The sequence below is a fragment of the Physeter macrocephalus genome, chromosome 12, assembly GCF_002837175.3.
Source record: "Physeter macrocephalus isolate SW-GA chromosome 12, ASM283717v5, whole genome shotgun sequence".
Taxonomy (NCBI): domain Eukaryota; kingdom Metazoa; phylum Chordata; class Mammalia; order Artiodactyla; family Physeteridae; genus Physeter; species Physeter macrocephalus.
Window position 1 is genome coordinate 85843628 of NC_041225.1, and position 12431 is coordinate 85856058.

At 37.0% G+C, this 12431-nt stretch overlaps 1 protein-coding gene across 8 annotated transcripts in view; it reads left to right on the top strand.

Annotated features, from left to right (window-relative positions):
• ZNF638 (zinc finger protein 638) overlaps positions 1–8890 on the top strand; it is a 153203-nt gene extending 144313 nt beyond the window's left edge. For 3 of the 8 annotated variants that reach the window (XM_028497205.2, XM_028497203.2, XM_028497210.2), the window contains 6 exons: positions 1966–2920; positions 3732–3836; positions 6193–6294; positions 7030–7148; positions 8384–8400; positions 8651–8890. In XM_028497205.2, coding sequence (XP_028353006.1) covers positions 1966–2920; positions 3732–3836; positions 6193–6294; positions 7030–7148; positions 8384–8400; positions 8651–8744 — 1392 coding nt within the window. In that variant the 3' untranslated portion in view covers positions 8745–8890. Of the gene's footprint in view, positions 1–1965; positions 2921–3731; positions 3837–6192; positions 6295–7029; positions 7149–8383; positions 8511–8650 lie in introns of all 8 variants that reach the window. The other 5 variants (XR_008618916.1, XM_055089240.1, XM_028497208.2 and 2 more) reach the window with 5 other exon arrangements.
• The last annotated feature ends 3541 nt before the right edge of the window (positions 8891–12431 follow it).

The window sequence follows — 12431 nt, forward strand, 5'->3', positions numbered from 1 at the left end:
TTTTTTTTTTTGCGATACACGGGCCTCTCACCGCTGTGGCCTCTCCCATTGCGGAGCGCAGGCTCCGGATGCACAGGCTCGGCGGCCTTGGCTTACGGGCTCAGCCGCTCCGCGGCATGAGGGATCTTCCCGGACCAGGGCACGAACCCGTGTCCCCTGCATCGGCAGGCGGTCTCCCAACCACTGCGCCACCAGGGAAGCCCCCTGAGATAGTATATTTTTGACCCCACCACCAGTTCGTTTATCTGACCTTGAGCTAGGCTAAATAGTTTGTTCTTGGTGTGGTGCAAAAAGTTACACGGGGATGGAAAGGGGATTAGAGTAGGAAGACACCTCCAGTCTCACATCAGTAGGAGTGGGTTGTAACACAGAATAAAATCATCTATGTAAAGGAGGTTGACATTTGACCTGAGTCCTTTCCATTTTTTTATCCTTTTGGTATGGCTCAATTTAACCTAACTAGACGGGCTTTAAGATGTACTTTCTTGGTACTAACTTCTACTGCTAAATAAACATGTTACAATTTATATTTGGCTGTTTGGTATTTTAGATTTCTGTTATTCATAGAATATTTTTTCAGTTATTTTACTTTTTTCCCCTGGTAGGGCATAAATTCGGGTCTATTTTATTAGGGCAAGGAGAAATGTTAGTAGTTTAAGAAGCAGAAGTAAGGATTATGGTTCTTCCATGGTTTAATAAAATGATAGTACAGTTGCTTACAGATTCCCCCTCCTGCCCTAAATTTACTGGGTATGTATTGTAATGCCATTATTATATTTACTAGTAATTGACCATTGATAGTGTACTAAAATGTGTAGGAGGCCTGCCAGGAATTTATTTTCTTTAGTAATTGACACCATTTTTCAATAGTAATTGACACCATTTTTCAAATTACAGATACTATTTTTTTTTTCAAGTGCAATTATATTTGTCATTAAGTCTTAGTAATAAATTTTCCATATAACTTTCTCAAAATATAAATCTTATATAGGCATACCTCAGAGATATTACAGGTTCTGTTCCAGACCAGAATAGTAAATATCTCAATAAAAGTGAGTCACACATATTTTTTGGTTTCCCAGTACCTGTAAAAGTTATGTTTATACTATACTGTACTCTATTAAGTGTACAGTAGCATTGTGTCTTTAAAAAAATGTGCATACCTTAATTAAGTACCTTACTGCTAAAAAATGCTAACTATCATCTGAGTCTTCAGTGAATCATAATCTTTTTGCAGTAGTAGCGTCAAAGGTCACTGACCAGAGATCACCATAACAAATATAGTAATAATGAAGAAGTTTGCATATTGTGAGAATTACCGAAATGTGACACAGAGACATGAAGTTATTAGCAAGTGCTGTGGGAAAAATGGCGCCAGTAGACTTGTTTATCACAGGGTTTCCACAAATCTTCAATTTGTAAAAAGTAGTATCTGCAAAGTACAATAAAGCAAAGTGTGCCTGTATCTTAGTATTACATATCTTAAAATATGTATTATGTATATAAATTGATTGATGGAACAATCTAGTTAGCTATTAACTTTCTAGTTGCATTTGAGGTGCTTTTAGTAGTCCATGAAGTCTCCAAAACACTTGCTAGATATCATTTAACATATAGAATGGTAAATTCTTTATATTAATTGTTTGATAAATGCTCTTAATGTAGTATTTTTGTACATCATATTTCCAATTCGCACATCATTTAGGAAATAATTGTAATCTTACTGAAATTAAGAAAAGGTGGGATTAGATTGATATTGTTAGGATTTTACCTTTGGCATTGTTTACTCTTTGGATTTGTTTGTGGGGCTTTGAAAAATAACTAATTTCAGCTTTAGGAAACATCTCTATACTGAAATTCTCACAAATGATAGATATGTCATGCACATTTATTGAGGCTGTATGGAACCTAGCCAGTTATCAGTAGTTGTTCACAATTCTGTGAGTTTTTTTACCTTTCCAACAGGAACCCTTATTTCCATTTAATTTGGATGAATTTGTTACTGTGGATGAAGTTATAGAAGAAGTGAATCCTTTTCAAGCCAAGCAGAATCCACTGAAGGGAAAAAGGAAAGAAGCTCTCAAAAATACCCCTTCCTCTGAACTTAACTTGAAGAAGAAGAAGGGGAAAATCTCTGCCCCTCGTGTTGTTGAGGGAGAATTATCTTTTGTAACATTGGATGAGATTGGGGAAGAAGAAGATGCAGCTGCACATCTAGCACAAGCTCTAGTCACTGTGGATGAAGTAATTGATGAAGAAGAAATAAATATGGAAGAAATGGTAAAAAATTCAAATTCACTTCTTACATTAGATGAGTTAATTGATCAAGATGATTGCATTTCCCACAGTGAACCTAAAGATGTTACTGTACTGTCAGTGGCTGAAGAACAAGATCTTCTCAAACAGGAACGCTTGGTAACTGTGGATGAAATTGGAGAAGTAGAAGAGCTACCTTTAAATGAGTCGGCAGACATAAGTTTTGCTGCTTTAAATACTAAAGGAGATGAGGAAAATACTGGAAGGGATTCCATTGGGTTCATTTCTTCTCACATGCCTGAAGACCCTTCTGCTTTAGTTACTGTAGATGAAATACAGGATGACAGCAGTGATCTGCATTTAGTGACACTAGATGAAGTAACTGAAGAGGATGAAGACTCTCTGGCAGATTTTAACAACCTTAAGGAAGAGCTTAATTTTGTTACTGTTGATGAGGTTGGAGAGGAGGAAGATGGAGACAATGATTTAAAAGTCGAATTAACACAAAGCAAACATGACCATCCCACCGATAAAAGAGGGGATAGAAAAAAGAGAGCTGTGGACACAAAGAAGACAAAACTTGAAGCTTTGTCCCAAGTGGGTCCAGTAAATGAGAATGTTATGGAAGAAGATCTGAAAACCATGATTGAAAGACACTTAGCAGGTAGATACTCAGAAGTGGTAGCTTTTGTTTTATGAGGGGACTACATTTAAAATTTTTTAAAATATATGTTACAACATTACCAATAATTTCACTGTGTATTGACATAAGAAGCCAACAGATAGTTATGGCCAAGTGATATTTTCCAAAGAAATATGTTCGTTTCACAGATTTCTCTTAGTTCAGACCCTACCCCAAGTTACTGCATCTCAAGAAAAGATAACAAAACCAGAAAGCAAACTAGAATACCCAGATTAGAATTGGAATGAAAATGATATGTTTGTATTATTGAGAAAATACAGCTTTTGATAAGTAGAAGGCTGTTTATACCAGCCTGCCTCCTAGTTTTTGCTTAGACTTAGGATTTGGGAAAAATTGTAAAGGTACCATTTCACTTTTAAGTAATATTTTGATGGTATAGAATAATAGGTCAGCTCATTTTCAGTACTTTAGGGAGATCAAAATAATGTCAGATACAAAAATCTTGAAAGATTTAACCAAACTAAGAATAAAAAATACTAGAAAGGTCCCACAGTCTTGAACAAAATAGAAAAATGTGTGTAGGCTCCTTGAGAAAAGCAGGTGGGAAGGTGGAGTTTTGATCAGGAAAAATGGGAAAATAAAAGGAGAATGCTTAGACAAGTGCTGAATTTTTAAAAACAGAATTATCCTATTTTATATTAGAAATAGGTTTCCTTCCCAAATTTGAGTAATATCTATCTTGTTTGCAAAAAAGGTGTTAAAGTTGTTATTCAGAGTTAAAAGCAGTTTAAACACTGTTACCGTAGCAATAAATTAGACTTTCTCTTTAAAGCTAAAGTGCCAGCCAAGAGAGTTAGAATTGGGAAAACGCCACCATCAGAAAAAGCTGTTACGGCAGAACCAGCAAAAGATGAAGAGGCCTTCCAAATTAGTGAAGGTAAAGCAGGATTGATAGAAGTGGGGGAGAGAGTAACACAATGTGAGGAGGTGGTTAAAGTTCCAAAGATCTACTGTCTAAGAAGAAAAGTAGAAAAAGAGTCAACAGAGCAGGGATGGGAGTTGAGGGAGTGAGGGAAGGCAGCCCATTAATGATTAGATCTGGATAAAGATTTTTATCTTTGCAATTATAGAGATAATGGAACATAATGGAATGGGATAATAGAGAATAATATGTGATCCTATTATAATAGAATGTGACAAATTTTCATGGAAATGATCCACGAAAGGTTATTCTGACCATGTTGCAGCATCAAGTAAAAATTATTTATTAACTAGCTTTAACTAGCTTTGTGTACCAGATCCCTTGCTTTGTGGATGCTGCCAAGCAGACAGCCAATGAATTAAATAAGATGTCTTAATAACATTAATACAATTTATGTTGAAACAAATAGGGAACAGTGTCTAGAATACTCCAGTTACTTAACAAGTATTTGTCATTGTGTCCATATATTCATAGCAAAATCCTAAATCCCTTGTACCATTCTCTTTGAAAACAGCACCCTCATTGCTCTCCTGCTTTTGTATCCTATGTTCTCTAAGGAAAAACCACCAACTGTGATTCAGTTGAATCTCATTGACCTAATAGCTCTCAGCTGGGTCCTCAGTGCTGCTCCACAATTTATTTAGGCCTCCTTCCTTTCCCATTTCCTAACCAGGTGTAATAAAAACCTAAAACCCTTCTGCTTGTTGTCATACTGGATTAAGTTTTTTTCTTCTTAATTTAGTCTTATTTGACTTCTCTGCATCATTTGTTACTGTTGATTATGTACTCTTTCTTGATGCTCTCTCCCTTGGGTAAGTGGGTATTCCTTCTTTGTCTATTCTTCTCCATTAACCTCTCCTTGATACCAAGCCATAGTCAGTGGTTTTACTAACTGACAAATGCTTCTAGCATAATTTCCTGAGGGCTTTCCCCCCTCAGGATTTCTGTTGTGATAGGGCAACTTCAGCCACCAGCTTGCTTAGAACTGCCTCATCTCAACAGAAGAATAGAGAAAGAATCATTTCTTTACTGCTTTTGTAACCATTTATTTTCATTAATAGACAATATATTTGATGAAAGAACCTAGCTTAAGAAAAAGTCATTTTAAAAATAATTTTAAACTTAAAATATTTGTTTTAATCTCAAATGATTATGTAATTATATAATGTATTATTGTTGTTGTTATTATTAGATAAAGGTGCCTTTGGAGTGGTAGCCGCAAATGTGTTTGAGAAAGTATTACTCTGTTGAGGGTTGTAGCAAGACACTGGAGGCTGTTTTAAGCATCAAGTCAAGAAAAGCGAGACAGCCATTTTAGTCGACTCTTTGGGACTTGATGACTGGTAAAATGCAAGGAGTAAGAGAACAGTAAATAACGATTTCATAGTTTCTAACCATCCCCTCAGATTTGGTAAAGAGTAGCCCAGTTACATGGGGAGAGCACTGAACTTGAAGTCACAAGTCTCTGTCACTTACTGGCTGTGCATCCTTGGACATAATCAGTTTCTTACCTCTTTTGGTTTTGCTTTCTCCATCTGTGAAGAAATAGGGATAATAGTGATTTGACCTGCCTGTCTCACACGAGATAAAAGCTAAATGAATGATATATATGTGAGAGAGATTTGTCCAGTGCTTTACAACAGTTAGGTATTTCAGCTGCTGAGGGTAACCAGAATTGCTTGGAAACAGTTTTTGTTTTTGTCTTCCCCCAAGATCCTGTTAGGCGTTTTGCTGATAACATTGAGTGCTTCTTACATGTTAATTCACTTTGCTGGGTTTGAATGTTTGTAGTTTCACTTGTGATTCAGCCTAACAAGGGTCTTAGTCCATCAGTTTAGGCTTTGTTTTTCTTGGTTGGAAGGGTTTCAATACAGGGCAGCAGAATTATTCTCTGCTCGTGTCCTTTTCCCCTCAATCCACACTCTTCTCCCACCCCAGCACTTTTGCATACACACGTTAACTCTTGCCAATAATATAGAACTTGAACTTCTTCCATTACCTTTTAAATTTTTTCCTTAACAATGTATAAATAAAATATACTGCTAAGCTTTAGTCCCATATCCTTGAACCTATTTAATAAGGTTGAACAGATGTACCCATTTATTCCTTATATAAAGACTCTTGGAAGAATAGTCGGGTGGGATTAACCAAGAAAGAGAGATGATCCATAAATTAATCTTTTTTTTTTCATAGATTAATCTTTGAAGGCAGAGAATATCTGATGTTAGCTTCAGATGACATCACTTAGTATAAAATCTATAAATCTATTTTGAATAACTTTTTTTTTCCTTGAAAAATTTAATGACTTTAGTTGATGAAGAATCTGGATTAATGGATTCAGAACCAGAACGAAAACGCAAGAAGATTGAGGACTCTTTTTTGGGGAAATCAGTGGCACCTGATGTCCCTGAAGGTAAAGTAAAAATGACATTTTTCCTTATCCATGTGAAATAAAAATTCAGAACCGTAATAAGTGTTCTGTTGTTTAGATGAGTAATGCAGTGACCTTGCTTAGATGATTAGAGTGGAAATTAGCAAGCTTTGCACACTGGCATTTCTGAGAACAGTTTATTAAGCTGTGTTTTTACCTGACAAAGATATTTTTATTGCACTCTTGAAGTCTGGGATATGTACTTTCTTTGTTGCTCTGGTAAGAATTGAGTTATACTTGCCCAGGCAGAAATTCCAGTCTAGTAGAACATGCTGGAAAAGCTTAGCTAGCAAACTTTGTTCATGGCCAGCTCGGATGAGCTAAAGGGCACCTTATTTGTTTACCCATTGTATTCTTCAAGCAGACAGTTGACTGTCATTTTGCCTCTTCTCCCTGTTTTATTTAACAGTGGATTCCTAAGAGGTTTATTTCAAAGACTACCAGATTCTTTTCCAGTGAACTGCTATTCTGAAGGAATTCCCTGCCATTCCTGGAGGCTCTGGAATATTACAGAATTTGTTTAAAAATAAAGACTTCTGTTTTGTGATTAGAGGCTTAATTGCTCTTGATCCCTAGATATATAACAGTGTGTATTATGTTTGTATATAAATGTATACTGTACTTAGTATGTTTGTCATGTTTAAATTAACACAGCTCTAGATAAATTATCGTTAATTTTTTTCCTTCCTCTTCCCTCTCTCTCTTCCTGTCCTCTAGATTTAGACTTTCTTGTACCGAAGGCTGGATTCTTCTGTCCAATTTGTTCCCTCTTCTACTCAGGTGAAAAAGCAATGACAAATCACTGCAGGAGTACACGTCATAAGCAAAATACAGAGGTAGATATTTTTAATTTTTAACTCATCAGATCTTCAGGTGGTGGTATTATAGTCAAACTACTGAAGTGTCCACACAAAATGTACATTCTTTGCTTTTGGAAGAACTTTTTAAGGTTTGTTTATTCCTCTTAAGTTCGAAGTACTATTCATGTCCTTCACTGGATCTTGCCAGTAACTCCTAGTTTTTATTCCTTTTCCTCTGGCAGTGTTTGCCAGAGTAGATTTTGCATATCACTAGTCCGATGTGACACTCCATTAAAGTGTGGGAAACTGTATATTCTGATGCCCTCTTGCAGAGTCATGGACACATAACATGTTAAAGTTTTAGACTTGTCTAGCCAAAGAATCCACTTAACTTTATTTAATCCATTTCCTCACTACTACCACCCCTTTTTTTAGTTGTACATGTCTTTGGGACACATTTAGATGAGAACTCTAGAGAATCATCATCAGCCATAGTTGAAACAGTGGTTCTGATTCCTCCTGAATGTTTGAGAGTTGCTTTATATATCCTCTACTGAATTTGTGGCACAGACACTCATCTAACATTCATTGAGCTGTTATTTGCTGGAAGCTTATTCAATCCCCCAATCAATTTTATGAGGCTGATGCTATCAGTTCCAATTTTGAAGATGAGGAAACAAGATTAAAGAGTACTTAATCCCCAAGATCACATAGCTAGTTAGTGGCAGATTTAGGATTTGAACCTACCTTTGTTTTATTCTAAGCTTATGCCCTTAAACATTGCGCTGTGCTACCTGTGCTCTTAACATGTCACTTTTTCACTTGAAATCTTCCACTGGCTTCACATTAACACTTGGAATAATATCCAAACTTCTTATTGTGGGTCTGTAAGGCCTTACATGATCTGATTTTTTTTCTGCTTCTCTGACCTCACTATTATTGCTCACTGTGTTTCAGCTTTTTTGGCTCTCTTTTTCTTTCGTACATGAAAGGCCCCTTTGCTGCCTTTGCACCTTTATATTGCTGTTCCTTTGCCCTCTCCCAACCCCCCTTGTATAGCTGGTTCTTCCTCATCTTTTAGGTCTCGACTCAAATAACAGCTTCCCTGAAACACCTTTGACAAAGAAAGACCTAGCTAAAGTAGAACACTCCTCCCACCCCAAAAAACAGTCAGTCTCATTTACTTTACAGTCTTTCTTTCCTTTATAATACTTACCACCACCCCCTAAATTATCTTGTTTATTCTTTTATTGTTTCTCTTCCCTCACTAGAATGTCAGCTCCATGAGGTAAGGGGCCTTATCTATGTTGTTGACCACTGAGTCCCCAAGCATCAAGATAATGCATAAGTATATCATAAATATCAGATGATTCACAAATGGAAGGAAGGAATGTTAATGTAAGGCACTGTGTTTCTAATCTTTATTCTGTAGGATCAAGCTCTTTAAATTTTAAATACAATGAAATATATTAGATACATTTGTAACACAGCAAAGCAACACCTAATAAGTATTTCATATTATGAATTGCTTTTAACAGAAGTTCATGGCCAAGCAAAGAAAGGAAAAGGAGCAGAATGAGGCTGAAGAAAGAAGCTCTAGGTGATTGGGGGAAAGGGGAAAAAATTCATTAGAAATTCGTTTAGGGTCCAGTTGATTTGTGTATTTTTGTTATCACTTAATTTGTAAGTTTTGTTTCAGAAGCAAATATTCATGTTGTACAAATTTCTGATTGCCCTTGATGTAGAGAGACTGAAGGGGAAAGTATGATGGGTTTGATTTTTATATCAAATCATCAGGCATGGAGAAATATCTTTTAGAAGTGTTAAAATAAATGTTCCTACTGTATATTTAAAATACCATGTTGTGTTTGTGGCTGATTTATTAAAGACTTGGCTAGCCTCCTCAGACAGGCTTCTCTACAACCACTGAGACTTGAGATGTTTGGGGATTCTTCTTGTGTTACTGGAAGTCATAGGCATGACAATGTTTGGCTTTGCTTCAACTGGTACAGGTCAAAGATTTCTTAAAACTCTCAATTTTTCTGGCTAAAATTCAATTACAGCATGTTTGGCTCAGGTAGGTTTGAGTAAAACCTTGCTTGACTTTTTTAAAGGGTTAGAAAGATATTTTTCTGCGTCTGGTAACATCTGCTATTTTTGCCAGGACCCATTTAAGGTAGCTCCTAGCAAGTCATTTAATATTAACTTGAAACTACAAAGACAAAGTAGCCTTTACTTTCTGTAGACCACAAGAATTGCTTTTTTTTTTTTTTTTTTGCGGTACGCGGGCCTCCCACCGCCGCGGTCTCTGCCGTTGCGGAGCACAGGCTCCAGACGCGCAGGCCCAGTGGCCGTGGCTCACGGGCCCAGCCGCTCCACGGCATGTGGGATCTTCCCAGACCGGGGCACGAACCCGCGTCCCCTGCATCGGCAGGCGGACCCCCAACCACTGCGCCACCAGGGAAGCCCAAGAATTGCTTTTTAAACCACTTGAATTATTATTTAATATGTTTGTGGGGAGTTGTAAAGGTACAAAAAAAATAATTCACTGGATTGTTAGGTGCTGGACACAGCCCTAAACTGTAAAGTTTTAGATGAGGCCATGCTTCAGACATAAGCCTACTGACTTAGAATTTTTAGTATCTGATTCTTTATCTCTTTAGATTAGAATGCACCGGTTAACAACAGAGGGTGAATGGAGGGAAACAAAAAACAACCACTTTTTTAGATCTCTTAACTCCCATCACAGCACAAGAGTTAGCTCACAGTCAGCAAGAGTGGAGTGAAGAACACAACATCTTTTTGTTGTTGCTCACCAAACTCACTGCACACTCAGTTCGCACTTATAGCCACAGCTTGAGCAAAATGATAAAATACTACGGGCCACAGAGTAAGGAATGGGGTGGGGAGAGGGATGGCTTGTGAATGCCAAGAGTCTGTTGTAATTAAAACCATATAGGTGAATGAGGTACTAAGAGGGAGAAGAACTATTAAAAGGTTGGAGTATAAGGTGCTGGCAAGTTAAGGTGGCAGAGTAGGGGAGTTCCATGATGGTCTGGTGGTTAGGATTTGGTGCTTTCACTGCCACGGCCCGGGTTCAATCCCTCATCTGGGAACTGAGATCCCACAAGCTGTGCAGTGCAGCCTGCTCCCTCCCCGCCCCCCAAAAAAAACCACACACACACCAGTAGAGTAAATAAGACTCTTAAAGAATCTTTTCCTGGGGCTGCTTCTGAAGCTTTTAAAACCAGAGAAATTAGGAACTTCTTTAATCTTGCCTGGATCAACCTTGGTGTTTAATCTTAAGAATTTATTTTTATTTATTTTTTTAATTTTTGGCCACATCGCGTGGCTTGTGGGATCTCAGTTCCCCAACCAGGGATTGAACCCAAACCACGGCAGTGAAAGCACCGAATCCTAACCATTAGACCACCTGGGAACTCCCTAATCTTAAGAATTTAAATGTGAAACTCTTATTTCCTTCAAATTAGTTATCTGGACATTGGGATTCTAAATTAAAATAAAAGGAACTGCTAAAGCATAAAAGTATAGTAGAGGTGATTTGTGTGTTTTATCCTAGTGACAGATGTTGAGGGTTCACTATATGTAGTAAATAATGTTCCTCTCTGCTGCTGCTTGCACTTAAGACTGGGAATTTTTATCTTAGGGCTCCAAATACAAAAGATTTTTAGGTTTGTTTTGTTTTGTTTTTTTAAATAAACATACCTTCTTCGCATATAATCTTAGAAGTATTCTAGACTTCTCCAGAAAACCTTGAAATACCTCCCTCCCTTTATTCACACTACACATATGGAATGTCATTTACATAGCAGTTTCTGCTTACTAGTTGGTTAAGGTATATAATTGGATCGCAGCTTACTTTTATCATTTCAACATAGTTTCTATCATTATCTAGACACCAAAGCAAGAAAAGGTTGTGTTCAACACCTCCATAAAGGTATTTAGATTCTTTTACCCTTTCTGGCATAGAATGCTGTGGAAGTTTGCCTCTCCAAAACTGCTCCTTCTGAATTCTTTAAAAAGAAAAAAAAATGTGTTGAGAGTCAGGTTTTAAAACTTTAAATTTTTATTTTAATTTTTTATTATTTGATTGTAGAAAATATCAAGCATTTGAAAAAGAATAGGGTAATTTATATATACTAATTATCTAGGTTTGAGTAATTATCAGTGCAGTTATCAATTTATATATTTACTTTTTTCACTTCTCATATTAAAGTAAATCTCAGCATGTCATTTTACCCATAAATGTTTCATTATGTATTTCTAAAAGATAAGGATTCTTCTTGAAATAACCAATAATATCATTAAAAATATTCCTTATTTAAATAAAAATCCAGGGACTTTCCTGGTGGTGCAGTGGTTAAGAATCCGCCTGCCAGTGCAGGGTACGCGGGTTCAAGCAGTGGTCTGGGAAGATCCCACATGCTGCGGAGCAACTAAGCCCATGCACCACAACTACTGAGCCTGCACTCTAGAGCCCACAAGCCACAACTACTGAGCCCGCGTGCCACAACTGCTGACGCCTGCGCACCTAGAACCTGTGCTCTGCAACAAGAGAAGCCACCACAATGAGAAGCCCATGCACCGCAACGAAGAGTAGCCCCCGCTCGCCACGCCACAACTAGAGGAAGCCCGCACGCAGCAACGAGGACCCAGTGCAGCCAAAATAAATAAATAAATAATAAAAATCCAATTCAGATTTTCTACTCTCATAAATGATTTTTGTTTTCTTTTACTATGTTTGCATCAAGATCAAAATAAGATCCATACATTGTTGCTGGCTTGGTAGGTCTTTTAAATTATTTTTAATATATAGACTCTCTTCTGGTAATTTATTTAATGAAGAAACAAGATATTCAGTTCTGCAAAGCCATGCTACTCAAAATGTGGTCTTTGGATCTAGTGCCAGTCCACGAACTGTCTGGTACTTGTACAGAAATTGAAAGTGTTTAGAAACTTTATTGCCGTTTGACAGAGACTTTGTTGAATCTAATGTAAAAATTGGGCTTGCATGTTTTTGCATTTTTTATTTGTTTTTTTAAAAATATTTACAAGTATTAGTCTGTGATAGATTGGAAATTAGGGGGTGAAAAATAAACTGATCCCATCACATAGTTTGAGAAGCACTGCTGAAGGGTTTCACACAGCCTGGATTTTGTTGATTGCAACTGTACAGTGGAATTATAACATATTCCTCTTATAAATTGATGAATACAGAACGTTGATCAGAATTTTCTTTCTTTTTGGCAAGACTGCTTCAGACCGTGTTGTGGTCTTCCTGATCAGGAGGCACAAAAT